The sequence below is a fragment of the Leuciscus leuciscus genome (assembly GCF_965113295.1).
Source record: "Leuciscus leuciscus genome assembly, chromosome: 25".
In the NCBI taxonomy this organism is placed as follows: domain Eukaryota; kingdom Metazoa; phylum Chordata; class Actinopteri; order Cypriniformes; family Leuciscidae; genus Leuciscus; species Leuciscus leuciscus.
In genome coordinates this window covers 20,421,892-20,437,352 of record NC_138724.1, presented here as the reverse complement: position 1 = coordinate 20,437,352, position 15,461 = coordinate 20,421,892, and the positions used below count along the sequence as shown (strand labels likewise).

General features: G+C 36.9%; 1 protein-coding gene across 5 annotated transcripts in view; it reads left to right on the top strand.

Moving 5' to 3' along the window:
- Positions 1–15,461, top strand: part of far1 (fatty acyl CoA reductase 1) — a 25,519-nt gene extending 10,058 nt beyond the window's left edge. For 4 of the 5 annotated variants that reach the window (XM_082158890.1, XM_082158887.1, XM_082158889.1 and 1 more), the window contains 11 exons: positions 81–301; positions 5,301–5,476; positions 6,180–6,359; positions 6,544–6,721; positions 6,811–6,855; positions 6,948–7,075; positions 7,197–7,264; positions 9,825–9,996; positions 13,092–13,221; positions 13,406–13,533; positions 14,577–15,461. In XM_082158890.1, coding sequence (XP_082015016.1) covers positions 113–301; positions 5,301–5,476; positions 6,180–6,359; positions 6,544–6,721; positions 6,811–6,855; positions 6,948–7,075; positions 7,197–7,264; positions 9,825–9,996; positions 13,092–13,221; positions 13,406–13,533; positions 14,577–14,739 — 1,557 coding nt within the window. In that variant the 5' untranslated portion in view covers positions 81–112 and the 3' untranslated portion in view covers positions 14,740–15,461. Of the gene's footprint in view, positions 1–80; positions 302–5,300; positions 5,477–6,179; positions 6,360–6,543; positions 6,722–6,810; positions 6,856–6,947; positions 7,076–7,196; positions 7,265–9,824; positions 9,997–10,217; positions 10,390–13,091; positions 13,222–13,405; positions 13,534–14,576 lie in introns of all 5 variants that reach the window. The other variant, XM_082158891.1, reaches the window with a different exon arrangement.

Genomic DNA, 15,461 nt, shown 5'->3' with positions numbered 1-15,461 from the left:
TTTTGGTGAGTTCCCTTGTGAAATGTGTGCATATTTGCAGTGTGATACGGTGTGGCAATGTTTCTCTTGGTCTTTTTCAGGGGTGTAACAGAGGAGGGAAGGTGCACTCAAGATGGTCACCATTCCAGAGTACTACGAGGGGAAAAATGTTCTCATCACAGGGGCTACAGGCTTTATGGGGAAAGTACTTCTGGAGAAGCTGCTACGCTCCTGTCCCGGTGTCAAAGCTGCTTATGTGCTTGTCCGGCCCAAAGCAGGACAGGCACCCCATACCCGAATCTCTGACATGATCAACTGCAAGGTGAGTGAGTGCAGGCATGGAAGATTGTTGGGGACCTTGGTTTGGTTTCTCAATTCGGGTATTTATTATTTAAATTTTACTGTGTTCAGTTATACATTTGGCATAAATCGAGGTGATGTAGAAAATAAGTCTGTAATATTTTTCAGCTTTTGAACTGATTTTCTTTTTCTTTTTTATCAAGTGAACAATTATTTCAACTAGGCAGTCATTTTGGCCATTTGGAATCAAAGTGTTTAATTCAAAAAGCAAAATACGATTAGAACTTGTTAAATCTATTACAATTCTACTGCTCTAATCTTTAGTTAAAATATTTATGCAATGATGCATGTGAGCAAATTATTCAAGGATAATGAATTGAACATAACTCTAAGTTTAGGTTTACATCACAGACAAATAAAACTAAAGGCGTCTTGGCAAAATGATTATTTTCTGTGTTATTTTAGTATTATTAATATCTTATTTTAGTTGTATTTATATATTATAGTGTTTATTAATATTTTGAATTAGCCTTTATATATTTTTATATATAAGGTTTTGCTTTTTTGTCATTTTTATTAGTGTATTATGCATGTTTATTAGTATATATTAGTGCTGAACGAATAATCATATCGCAATCGCTATGTCAAGCCTATGCGATTATATGACGATATTTTGATCTCATTCAGCGTGAGACTCACGCAATTGACAATTTTCACACACTCACGCCACACATCCATTTTCTCAAGCAGAGAAAAATCGCGACACCGACAGACTAGGTTACTTATGATATGAAACAAATTCTCACCTCTCAGATTCTGTAAATTTTATTACGAAATTCAAACAATAGCGTTTTGGCGCGTAAATGTGACGTGACAGATCGTGGTCGTGAACCGAACGTCTCTTACTCTTTACTAGTTAATAGTAAATAAACACGAATGAATGTGTTGAAAGATACAGTACAACTTATCGAAATGTTTATGCGTAGTGTTGTCACGATACTAGAATTTCTAACTTCGATACGATACCTTGAAAAATATCGATATTCGATACCATTTTCGATACCACGGAGAAAAAAACTGCCACAATATTAAGTTTTTTTTTATTATTTAAAGCTAAATATAACAAGTCTAGAACATGACAATGAGGGATATTTTACATGAACAAAAATGTCCTGAAGTAGTGCACTTGTTCAAAAGCATTAATGCTGGTTAATACATTAACGTTATTTGATGAACAGATTTAAACACAAACGTGTGTGCATTATACGTAAAAACAATACTATTAGTGCTTTTAACAATACAGATTGTGTCAAAGCACTTAACAGTATCAAATTGGAGGATATAGTGTCAGTAATGTATAATAATAAGATAAAACATTAAATTTTCAGTTAAAGGCATTTCATTATTGAATTCAAAGATGTCAATCAATAGCTCAGTTTAGTTTAATTAGTATCTGTGTAATCAAATTGATGAAAAGATATGAAGGCAAATTGCAGAATTAAATACAAATTTTTGAATAAAGTTAAATAAGCACAAGTTAATTTACATTTGACCACAGTTAAAATATTTAACGTTACTTGTCTAAGATTTCTCAGTCAGATTATATTAACTTTAAGAATTACGGTGAAAAAACGAGACAACACGCACTCATATCAACAACAATACTAGGCCATCTTGGTTAATGTTTCAGAAATGTTAAAATGAGAAGAGTTACCAACCTCTCGAAATTATATAGATCCCGGTGTCGGTCTTTCAGGTGCTTAGCTATATTAGGCCCCGATCACACTAACGCGTTTTTCAGGTTCGAAAACGCGAGGCACACAGCACTCATCACACAGAACGAGCAGTGCGCTGCGTTTGTTATGTTGCTCGGCAACCACTGAAACAGCTGTCCTGTCAGTCAAGTAAACGTCAAATCAGCCTTTTATTAACTTTTTTTACTTTCTGTTAACATTGTGGTAGTTACGGTTCGTGAAGTCATTAAGCTCCTGGTAACCCGCGAGAGCACCACAAGTTTATCCTCCATCATCGCACTCTCCGGGCGTTCAAGCAACTAGCTTTCATCATTAAAACGGAAGGCCCGCGAGGCGCAGCAGGCACATAAACAGCGCGCAGAACGCTAGCTGGAAACCAATTGAAAATAGACGCCTCTCACTGCAAAAAACGCGTCAAGTGTGATCGGCCCCATTCACTTCACTTTTGCTATTTAACCAGAGCGAATGAGACTAGTGCGCGTGTGGTGTTTATCAACGCGCCTTTGGAGAGAAGTGAAAGTGACAGCTCGGCTAGTATCGATACTTCAGGAAATTAGTATTGGTACCGTTCAGATATTTCAGTATCGATATTTATCGAAATATCGATATTTTTGACAACACTATTTATGCCTCATACATATATCGATCAATCAGTGTTTTTCAACCGCAGAAAGAGGTCAATAAAACAGCTGGAGAGCAATGTCATAACGTTACATTTACCTCAGGAAAGCCATTTGATAGCACGTTAGTTGGCTGGACAAATTATATATAGAGAGAGGAGTATTTAGCTAAATATGTGCACTATATTAAATATTTATTTTATTTTTACTTATATCATTAAAATATTGTAACGTTGTCATTATAGCCTAGTAAAAAAACACATTATATTTAATTTTCTCTTTTTCTTGAGAAAAATGAACATGTATAATAATATTTATCCGAATGAATCGATATTGAATCAAATCACAAGATCGGAATTGAAATCGTAAATAATCGCAATAATAAAAACAGTAGCCTACTAGTCATTGTACCATGGAAACATTGTAACATGTTGTCACTAAACTTAAAGTTCTGTTTAGTTACCAAATGTTTTGACAATCACAATACACATCCTGCTTAAATGTCCCTGTTTGTCTGGACAATGTTCAAAATATCTTATTTTCTTATTATCTTGTTCTTATTTATTGTTCTATTTATTTTATACTTATTGTACTATTGAGACAATAACAAGTTTGCAGTAATGCAAAAATGTCATTATTTCATTTTGTAAAAAATATTATTTTAATTTGAAAACGCTGTGCATTTAGTTGTTGTTGCTAGTTTGAGTTGAGAAATACACATTTCAGCATTATTACTCTGTGTACATTTTTCTTGAGGAACCAAGCAAGTTGACTTTGCAAACCATTTGTTTGTTATATCGCAATATTGACCTCAATAATCGCAGTATAAAACTAGTGTTCTGTTGTGGAAATAGACATGTGCCGGTATTCGGTAATGCGATAAATCGCGGTAATGAATATGCACGATATTGTTATCGCGGGCACTTCAAAATACCGTGAAAAATAATAGATCAGAATTTATATTTATAGAATGCGCATTAGCTTATTTTCCATCAACCGCTTAAACAAACACTGCGTATATGCTGCGCGAAACACGTGCGCACTCTGATGTAAACAATCCCCACATGTAGAAGCACTAGCTGTGTGCATGCGGCGCCGTGCGCACTCTAGTCTAATGTAATGAATCCTCACATGGAGAAGAAGCATGGCGGAAGGAGGAACGCTGCCGACGATTTTTCCACCTTCTAAAAGCAGGGCTGTCAACTCTACGCATTCAGCGTGAGACTCACGCAATCGACACTTTTCACACGCTCTCGCGCCACACATCCATTTTCTCACGCAGAGAAAAATCACGGAGCAAAGAGGACACTGACTCCGACAGACTACACAGAGCAGGTTACTTTTGATATGAAAACAATTCTCAGCTCTCAGGTTCTGTCCATTTTATTATGAAATTCAGACAATAAATACCGTTTTGGCGCTTGTAAATGTGACGTGACCGATCGCTGTAGCGCCTCAGTTCAAGTAAACCGATCATCTGTTAATTTTTATTTAAAGATACAGTACAACTTACCGAAAGGTATTTATGCCTCATACATAATATCGATCAGTGTTTTTCAACCACGGAAAGAGGTCAATAAAAACTGCAGGTGAACAATTATATCACAGAACGTTACATTCACCTCAGGAAAGCCATTTAATGACCAGCATGTTAGTTGACTAGAAAAAATTGCTAACTTATAGAGAGGAGTATTTTGCTAAATATGTGCACTATATTACATTTGTATTATATTTTTACTTGTGTCATAATTGTTATTATAATGAAAACCAAATTATATTTTAATTTAATTTGTTAATTTTAAACCTTTAATAATACCAGCTGACAGGGCTATCTGTATGTTTACAGCATTACATTTACATTTACATTTACATTTAGTCATTTAGCAGACGCCTTTCTCCAAAGCGACTTACAGATTAGGACGCATTATGTGAGATATATTTTTTCTTGAGAAAAATTAACATGTAGGCTATCTACTGTAGCCTACCTAATATTTATCCAAAGAGTCAATATTGAAATCAAATCCCAAGAATTGAATTGAAATCGTGAAAATGGTGTAAAATTCTGTTTAGTTACCAAATGTTTTGACAATCACAATTACACCTCTTGAGCAATTAAAATATTGTGATAATACCGTATACCGTGATAAAAGCTCAATCAATTAATCGCAGCATGAAAATTTGATACCGGCACATGCCTATGTGGAAATTAAGCAAAATATTTTAATATTTAAAATGTTCCTCAAAAGTCTGTTGAGGATAGTTTTCCCAGCTGCATAAGAAGTCCAAAAAATATTCAGCTTCTGATTTCTCTTAATGTAGTTGAAATCAATTCCTAAACTTTGCTCACTTCTTAATGTTTAAAAGTATGGATTAATGACTACGCCGCAGATGCACTATGTATGTGACGTCAGCATGTAGATTTGCATGGACTCTCAGGATGCTTTGAATGCTCTAGATTGCTCTGATAAGCCTTATCTCTCACTCTATTTGCTCTGTATACACAGTTATTATTTGCTCTTTACACAGAGTTATTATAAGCACATCTGGCCATATCTAGGTAATGTTGATAACATTGTATCACAGGGTGTGCGTGACAAATGTATATGTGATTATGGTGAAAGTGATCTTGAGCCTTTAAATGTTTCAGCTTTTTGACAGACTGCGGGAGGAGCAGCCTGATTTCGGAGAGAAGATCGTGGCAGTCAACAGCGACCTGACGCAGCCAGATCTGGATCTGAGCACGGAAGACAAGGAGACCCTCACAGGCTGCGTGAACATAGTGTTTCACTGCGCTGCCACTATCCGCTTCAACGAGCCTCTGAAGTAAGCCGTAATCTCCACCCACAGGACGAGCTACAAGCTTCTGATTATTTAGGCGGGGACATCACAGGAAGCAACTGAGGGACTGTTTACACAACACCATTTTCAACTAAAAACTGAACACTTTTTATGCGTTTTGGCTGTTAATTTACACAAATATTGCATATTTTTGCATATGATGCATTTACAATAATAATAAATATTATTTTAATTATGTTTTAATTACTTTTATTATTGCTATTATTTTAATTGTTCATGCTAATAATAATAATACAAGTATTATTAATGACATAAATGTATTATTAACAACATCAATAATAATAGTAATATATATTACACAAATTAAACACAATAAATAATTATTAGTAATAGTATTTATAATAAATGAGTAACTAAAATATTATAATTTATTAATAATAGTGCTCAAGTAACACTGCTGGCCCAGTAAAAAGGGATAAAATGCATATTTTAGGTCATTCACAGTATATATTTGCTTAACATTGATTTATTTGGATAACTCAGTAAGCTGAAAGACTGAAACTACAGTGATTGCAAATGATCATGATTAGATAACGGTCAGGTGGTTTTACAGAAATCGCTGCAGGTTTATTTTCACATCTGTTTAGTCAAAACCTCATTCTTCTGCAGTGTCACTTGAGTTCAGTGTTTTTTTTCTTTCTCTTTTTTTCTGTCCCCTTTGCTGCAGAGATGCCATGCAGTTAAATGTGCTGGCCACGCAGAAGATGGTTAGTTTGGCTCACAGTATGAAGCATTTGGATGTGTTTATCCACGTGTCCACAGCCTACGCCCACTGCGACCGAGAGCTCATCGAAGAGGTGGTCTATCCGCCACCTGTCGATTACAAGAAGCTTATAGACACACTGGAGTAAGTCTTCACAATACACTCTTCTTGTCTGTGGATCCTGCAATCGTTGCTAATAAAAAGATTGCCGACACAACTACAAATAAAATCAAGAACAGAAGTAACAAAGCAACACAAAATGAACATTGAAGCTATTTCAAGCATGATTAACTAGACGCAACTCTTTTGTTTTGTCTGACACTGACAGGTGGATGGACGACAAACTCGTCACTTTAATAACGCCGAAGTTGTTAGGTGAGCGGCCTAACACATACACGTTCACTAAAGCCTTGGCGGAGCACCTCGTCCAACAGGAGTCTGGAAACCTCAATATCGCCATCGTCAGGCCCTCTATAGTAGGAGCCAGCTGGAAGGAACCGTTCCCTGTAAATATGCTCATTTACATTCTCAAACATCATTAAAAAAATACTGCCTGGATTTTGAACACCACTCTTTCTTTCCCACTCTGTCAAAGGGCTGGATTGATAATTTCAATGGGCCTAGCGGGATATTCATCGCTGTGAGTACCCACTTTGGCATTTCACTGCATTCGTTTCATTGTTTATTGGTACTTGATGTTAAAAGCTGATTTTGTTTTTTTTGGTTGTGCAGGCAGGAAAGGGGATTCTACGAACAATGAGGGCTTCAAATAACGCTGTCGCTGACCTCGTGCCAGTCGACGTGGTCATAAACACAACTTTGGCCGCTGCCTGGTATTCCGGTTCCCAGAGGCACGCCAGGTCGGACAACCACACAAACACCAACCGGCACACTAAATCCCTCACGCACAGATCACTGGAAAATAAAGTCATGGAATAGATGGAGCCAGTTTTCTGAAAGTGTTGTTTGTCTCCATCACAGGCCGAGAAGTATGTTGGTGTACAACTGCACGACGGGCGGGATCAATCCTTTTCACTGGGGTGAAGTTGGTATGAATCACTTTTTCAAACAAATCGCTGCATGACTCAAATTCCTACATTGGCCTTCAGTGCTTCATTTTCCCATTTAATTTTTGCTCTCCAACTGCAAATCGAAGAACTTGTCACTTTAAATGAATGAGCTTTAAAACCGCGTCACGTTTGAACATGCGTACGTGTATATTATGGGCGTCAGCTGGCTCATTATTTTGGGAACAGATTTTATGGGAACAGATTTAACTTGGGTTTAACTTTAGGGTGGGGAGAAATTAGTTATGATGACCATTAGTAGATGAATTATGATTGGTGTAGTAGTGCTGTAATCATTAATTGTTTTTTTCCTTTCATCACTTTATGGAAAAAGTGACATGGCAACAAAGTAAATCTTTGTCCATTATTATATTATGTTATTGCTGAACACATACATTTGATCCATTTTAATCAGTTAATTATAATTTTTCATTGGCCAAATCACAATTTTTTTTAATATATATTTTAAGACACCAGCAGTGTTAAAATATAATTTAACTGTCTCAAGTAATAACGCATCAAGTATTTACATTAAATTAGTTAAACTAAACATTTGGTAATATATTTCATGATGAATCAATTTATTTTACATAAACATTTTCTGCAAATAAATAGGTTATTAATGTTATATAATACCTATAATTATATAATATATAAATTATGTAATATGTTATATATTTTATGATTATACTATGTTGTATTATATTACTAAATGCTTTTTTTTTTTATCCATATTAATCAGTTAATTTTAAAGGTATAACAGTTCTGTAAATGTCATTATTTGAGAATTAAATGATATTTTAACACTATTTTTATTTTATTTTTAAATTCAAAAAGACCCTTTTTAGACAAGCATTTAGCTGCATATTGCAGCAAAATGTGCCGTATGTTTTTCTTTTTGTATGAATATATAAAAACTAGTAAATACCATGATGATTGAGCATTACACACACCAAAGATTTTCCAAAATGAACTCTATATTTAATACTTGGCTTCAGTGAGAACTCCTTAGTGTCTGATTTGTGTCATGTTTAGGTTGAGGGACACAATTCCCTTTTAACTAAGCATTTGTTGGAATACGTTTCAATGCCGTTGTTACTGTTATCACAACAAACATGTCTCTAGTGATCTCTTAAAACAGGTTTGACTCATTCTATCGCTGTGATGAGTGACTGACATTCAGTGGGACTGAAAATATTTATATCTATTTACAGATATAAATAGATTTTAGAGACATTAGATGAACCATGGTACAAGAGTGTACTGAACCATATTAGGGGCTTTCGTACCGGATAGTTCTAGGAACTAGCCACCAGGGTGGTTCCCGAGAACTAATGGTAGGAACTTTGAAGTGACATAAGCCGCACTCGTTGTTGTGACTTTTATTTTGACGGCGCTGAGAACGAACAAACAGTGCTCGCATTCTCCGTGTTCATTAGTTCACGATCTGTCTAACAGTCCTGTCTAATACGTTAATACATAGAAAGTAGACAGTATATGAAAAGGTATTAGCGTATGCCGTGTGGTTGATGTCCAGTGTTGCCAGCTGAACAGAAATACATGATCATGTTTAGCTTGGTCTCCTCAAAGTTGCGTTGGATTGTCTCCTCAGCGTAAAGGTTAAGAGGCCCATCTATCACTGTTTTCCATGTTCATATAGTTCATTTCTGGAGTAAATATATAGGCTATAATCTGTGTTTTTACATAGCTTTTTAAAAAATGGCGGGTGCTGGTGTTTTGCATGCGTTCGACCAATATGAGTACACTTTACAGTGTACGGGTCTATCAGTACACTAACGTCACTGATATTTCCTATTGTGCTGGTTTAGACTCTACTCTGAAGTAGGAGCTAAATTAGTTCCTCCAAAAGAGTTCCTAGAACTAAAATCGTTCCTAGATCCCGCGGTGCGAACGCGCCGACATCCGGGTACTTTCACCAATAGTTCTAGGAACTCGGAAAAGGTTCCTCCGGTGCGAAAGCCCCTATTGTTCACATTTTCTACTGGAACCATTTCATCCCTAATTAATTAGTTAATATTCAAATGAATGTTTATTTATAATCAGCATTGTGTTGCAGTTGGAGCAATCCATAGGACTCAACAATACGGATTTTTTTTGTTGCCCTTCCCAAATGTTCACTGCCCAAACTAAAAAAAGAAAAAATTATATTTGTTATGTATCAGACAGAATTAAGATAATACCTTACGAAACCAGTTACAACATAATTCGGTGTATATATATAATATTTTAGTATTATATATATTTATTATATATAAATATGATTATTTATATATAAATATTTTTTACTTTTTTTGTGATTTAATTTAAAATAAATTACAGTTCTGTTAACTGGACCAAATCACTCTCGTCATTGTTGAGCCCTGGCTACTTGCTAAGATGAATTTTACCATATATGGATGGGATGATACTTTAAAAAGGATCCCAAATACTTTGCTAATTAAATGACCGTGTTGCTTTTTAACCCTGAACCAAGTCATGCGCACCTGTGCCGTTTACTGTTAAACCCGTTTTTGTCTCTTAGAGTACCATGTTACATCTACTTTCAAGAGGAACCCCCTCGAGCAGGCCTTCAGGCGGCCAAATGTAAATCTCACAACCAATCACCTTATCAATCAGTACTGGATTGCTGTAAGCCACAAGGCGCCAGCATTCCTATATGATCTCTTCCTCAGGATGTCAGGAAGAGAGCCCAGGTAAATCCGACCGCTTCGTCCCGCTTCCTCCCCCACGCTTCCTCCTCCACGCTCGGTCTAGCCATCACGTGTCGTTCTCCTCGTCTTGGGCAAGGATGCATAACCCACTCGGAGACTGGGTTCTGCACGCTTCCCGTCCACGTGTGTGCTTAGCCGTGTGTGTGTGTAGCTCTGTGTTTAAAATGCTCTTGTATGTTGTATGCCTGTATTCCTTTTCGCAGAGTACTGCATAAACATGACGTTCAAGACCAACCCCTTAGAACAGGCTTTCAGGCGCCCCAATGTTAACCTGCGATCCAACCCCTTTACCAATCAGTACTGGACCACAGTGAGTCACACCCTCCCTGCCCTGCTGTATGACGGGTTTCTCATGTTGACGGGTCAGAAGCCCCGGTAAGGTCTTCAGTACCCGCTTCTCCACCTCTTTGTCCTCCCTCCTTCCCCTCCCTCACCTCCACCACTGGGTGTTGGGTGCGTGGTGTGGCATGGCCGGCCGGCGGGCTGGGAAGGAAGAGCCCAGCCTGGCCTTCTGCTCGACTTCATGGCATCGGACAAACGCTGCTGGCCGGCTAGCATTAAAGTGCATGGAGTCCTGCACGTTTTTTGTTACTACTTTGGAAAAGGAGATGGATCCATCCCATAATTCCATCTTTCTCTTATTTATTATGTTTGATTTCTTTCACTGAGCCATGCCATTAAGTCTTCAAGAGAGATCTTTTGGTCTACTCTTGTAGCACATGGAAGCTGGCAATGATGTTTTTATCAACAACGCCTGTACTCACCAAGCAAGTCGGAGTGCTCCACTCAGATCAGATACGGACAGTTTACACAAGAGTTTTCTGTCAAAAACGCCAAACTGATCAGAGAACAGCACTCAGTATAAGCAATGGGGCCAGGTGCCAAACTCTCTGCTCTAGGAATTGGTTTAAGACTGGGGTTTTCAAACTGGGGTCTAGGATGCCTGCAAGAAAATGTTACTTTTTTTAAGGGTTTTCAAGGTAACTTTTAACCATATACAAATTGTATAATTATATTTTTTAAATGCATTTCAATATTTTTTTCAATTTTATAATTTTTTTCAATTTGTTACAAAAATAATAATAATAATTCAAATAATTAATATTTATAAATTATAAAAAATAATAATTATACACACAAAATGGTGAAATATGTCTCTTTTTTTATTTTATATTACAATTTAATTTTTTAATTTTGTTTTCCAAAGACTGGTTGGAAATCATTCTTTTGATTTTAAGATTTTTTTTTAATTAAACTATTACAAAAAATGGCGGTCATTCGCAAAGGGGGCATATTTGGGGGACCTTGGCTTTAAAAGGTTTGAAAGTCCCTAGTTTAATCCACTAAATTAAAATTACAAGGATCTGTCCTTCAAATTTTACATAAAAAATAAGATGGATGCATAAATTGGATATTTGATCCATCCGTGCAAAAATGCTTTTAAGTTGCAGTGAGTAGGTGTGTTTGGTACCTGGAGATTTTTAAAAGTTGCTGTTCTAATACGATGCATGCAGTCATCCCCTATCCAACCGATCTTGATGGGAAACTGGGCGTTTCTGGACATTTCCATTTACAATTCCAACAGTGCTTTGTCAGATAAAGCCTGATCAAATTTGGTCTACATCTGGTACAGTTTATAGATGTACACAAAGAAAAAAAAAAAAAGAAAAATCAAGAATCTCAAGTACACAAATGCGCCCAGGTGCCCTCCAAGATCCTTCAATGTCTTAACCGTGTGATTTTTGCTCAACCAAAACATAATGGGAATCCACAGTTGTGTTTGCCGGAGGATTGTGGTTCGAAAGTGCTGCAGTGGGATCTAACCTGAATCTAATAAACTACAGGATGAATGGGTCAAAGAAAGTCTTCATTATATTCTTTTTGACTAATTGAGGAGTTTTTTTTATTTTTTTGACCTTTGCAAAAATAAAAAAATATACAGATTTGCACTTTTTACAGTACCAATCTTTTCAGCCTATTTCACAGTGTGGTTTGTGCATTGTCCTATTTGCTTTACATACTGGTTCATATATTATTGCTTCATCAACCTATTTCAGTGTGGTGTCTCGGCCGCCACAGAGTTAAATTTGTTCAAGTGGACATAAGGCCTTGAAATTAGATGCACTCCATTAATGAAAGCCAAATTTTGAGCACTTTTCAGTGTACCAATCTTTTTTTATGGACCCTCGAATTTGGCAAATAGGACGATGCACACAGCAGTATTGCGCCATCAACCCATTTCGTGGCGTGGTTTCTCGGCCACCACAGAAGATGCGTTAAAGAGGACATGAGGCCTTGATATTAGAGTTACTGTCCTAATGAAAGTTATATTTTGAGTGAAAAGAGCTCTATTAATTCCATGCACATCCATGCTCTTATTTTCTTAATAGTAAGACGACAGTAACACACAAAGGAAATGGGTTATAGAAGCTTATACATAACCGGAAATTATAACGCGCGACCACACAAAAAACTCCCGTGCACACCTGAACAGTTAGTTGTGAGCACATAAAAATGTATCATGCGCACTCGAAAGTATTAATGTTTTATTTTTGCAAACGTCCCTTTAGGGTCTCCATAGTTTTGTGTTTTTGTTTTATTTTTTCTCTTTATTTGGGAAAGCTAACCTATGGAAGCCTCTTTTTCCTCCTAGTAAAAAATGTCAACTCTTTCTCATACTTATGACTATATCTGACAATGTGACTTGATATCTTATAATTGCAACTGTAATTGTGACTTTATATGTAAATATTTCATATTTTAAACTTTATCTGACAGTTACCAGTTTTATTTTTACTCTGGGGGCAGAAATGGGCTTCTCTAATAACTTACATTTTATTATTTAATAAAGCATTGCATGGAATTAAATATTTTGCTATCACTAAACCATCCAGATTAAGTCATATACAAGCTGTGGTTTCTTAAAACTACTTTTGTAGTTTTGTAGTATTTGCTCTTATTAAATTGAATGCCCTTTCGGGGGGTGAACTCCACATCCAGCCCACTTCAATGCTCATCTGAAGCTATGCATCTCTCCTTTTCTCCCGCTCGTTCCTTGTGTTTCCGTGGCGACGCAGGATGATGAAGACAATCACTCGGTTGCACAAGGCCATGATGGTGCTGGAGTACTTCACTAGCCACTCGTGGGTGTGGAACACGGACAACGTCACCATGCTCATGAACCAGATGGGAGCTGAGGACAAGAAGGTGTGTGTGTGTGTGTATATGTACTATTAATACACTCGCAGCCTGCCGTTAGCACAGTTAAAGAAGTCTCATCTGTGACTTTATGTGTCCGTACACTATATTGTGAATGAAATATTCATTCAAATTCATCTCTGACTTTTATCAATGCTTGAACTCTTGAGTTGAATGTTCTTTTTGTGCTCAGGTATTTAACTTTGACGTCAGGCAGTTACACTGGGCAGAATACATGGAGAATTACTGCATGGGCACTAAGAAGTACGTTCTCAACGAAGAGTTGTCAGGACTCCCAGCAGCACGCAAACACTTGAACAAGTAAGTATTGAAGTTCTCAAGGTTACCTTGAGGATAACTAATTATCTAGAGCAACAGTCACACTGAAATAGTAAATGCTGCACTGTCGCATGCAGCTGCTCAATTTTGTCGCATTGCCAAATGTCTCTGTTGAACTCATTGTAAATGAATGAAAAAAACGGGTTTATCCAGACTGAGATGCATCTGTAAAAATATCATTGGGAATCGCATTCAAACCACCTCCATATGTTTTTTTTTCTGCTGTCCAGACAAAAAAAATCCGATTTTTGCTGACAGTCTGAACATAGCCTAATGCTCACTTAAAAAAACTGTTAAATAGAATCTAAACTGAATGAAATTAGCAAATCTCAAAATAAATACATATTTTTCATATTGTAAGTTATAATGTTTTGATGCCTAACTTCAGCTTTTCAAATAATAATTTTTAATGTTTTCTTTAATCTATTTAGACGAAATGGTAGGGATGCACGATATATCGGCCACCATATCGGTATTGGCCAATATATGTTCATTTTTAATGTTATCGTTATCGGCCCGATAAGGACATTTGACCGATATATTAAAGCTGATAAATAATGGACTATTTCCTTCAGCTGAGACACTTCAGATGGGCACTGTTCGCCTGGATGTTTTTGAATTGCTTGAAATTTCTTTAATTGCAACATGTGCAGCGCAAGTCTGTCATATAGGCTACATAAAATTATAATGAGAACATCATTATAAACGGTGCTTGGGACATGGATATTATAAAAAAATATAGATTTAGATTTATCGGCCAATATATCGGTTATCGGCTTTCAAATATGAAGAATTATCGGTTATCCGTATCGGCCAAAGTTTTCATATCGGTGCATACCTACAGAATAGTATAATTTAATATCAGCCATGAAGTAATAATAATTATCGACATGTCAAATATAAATTAAGTGGAGATGCCAGGAATATGAAATTCTAATATTTGATAAATATATAAAAGATATTATTAAATGGAATATTTTCCTTTTTGTCAATTTGTACTTTTTATTTGTTTCCTTTTCCCTTAGGCTGCGGAACATTCGCTATACTTTCAACACCATCTTGGTAGTATTGATCTGGCGCATCTTCATCGCCCGTTCACAGATGGCCAGAAACATCTGGTACTTCGTCGTCAGCTTGTGCTTCAAGTTCCTCTCCTATTTCAGAGCTTCCAGCACCATGAGATACTGAATCCACCCCAGCTGGATTCAACCCCCCTCCCTCTCCCGACAGCTATGCACACACTTCTGCTTTGCGACACTCTGAACTCTGAGGGTCAAGCGTTCGGGCATAGTATCCGCTATCCTCCCCTCCTGTGCAAGTGCGCCCTCAACATCACAGGGTGCAAGTGCACTCAACTGCTATGTAGAAAGCATGAATTTTCAGGGCTCGAGGTCTAAGCTCTCTCAGCATAATGAGAGCAACTGCTTCGTGCCGAGCGCGTTTGAGCACTTATTCCACCTCCTGAACGCAAACAGTTTGTGGGCGACGCTTGATTATTATGGTTTACATACTTGCTCATAGCCTACTTGTTGGCGCCAATGGCCCCTTTTCTAGCTGTAATCAACGAAGCACAAGGAGAAAAAAAAAGAGAGATGGCTTTGTCTCAGCTCAGCTCAAAAATTATCTTCATGTGTCCAGTGTCTTTGTTAGATTCATCTATTTTGCCTTACTTCTTTCCAATTCCTCTCACCCTCTTCGAGACAAAGGGGAATTGACGTGTCACCAAATAAGCATTTTAAGCGTCTGATTCCAGGCCTTATGCTTGTCTTCACACTCTTTTCTTAGTCAATACCATGTCATCTTGAAATATATTTAGTGCTAGTTGAATTTAAGTTGGGGTCTCATGTTTTTGTGAAAGCAATCAGTCGCTTTTAATCAATCAGGCTTGTCTGTTTTCCTAAAAAAAGAAA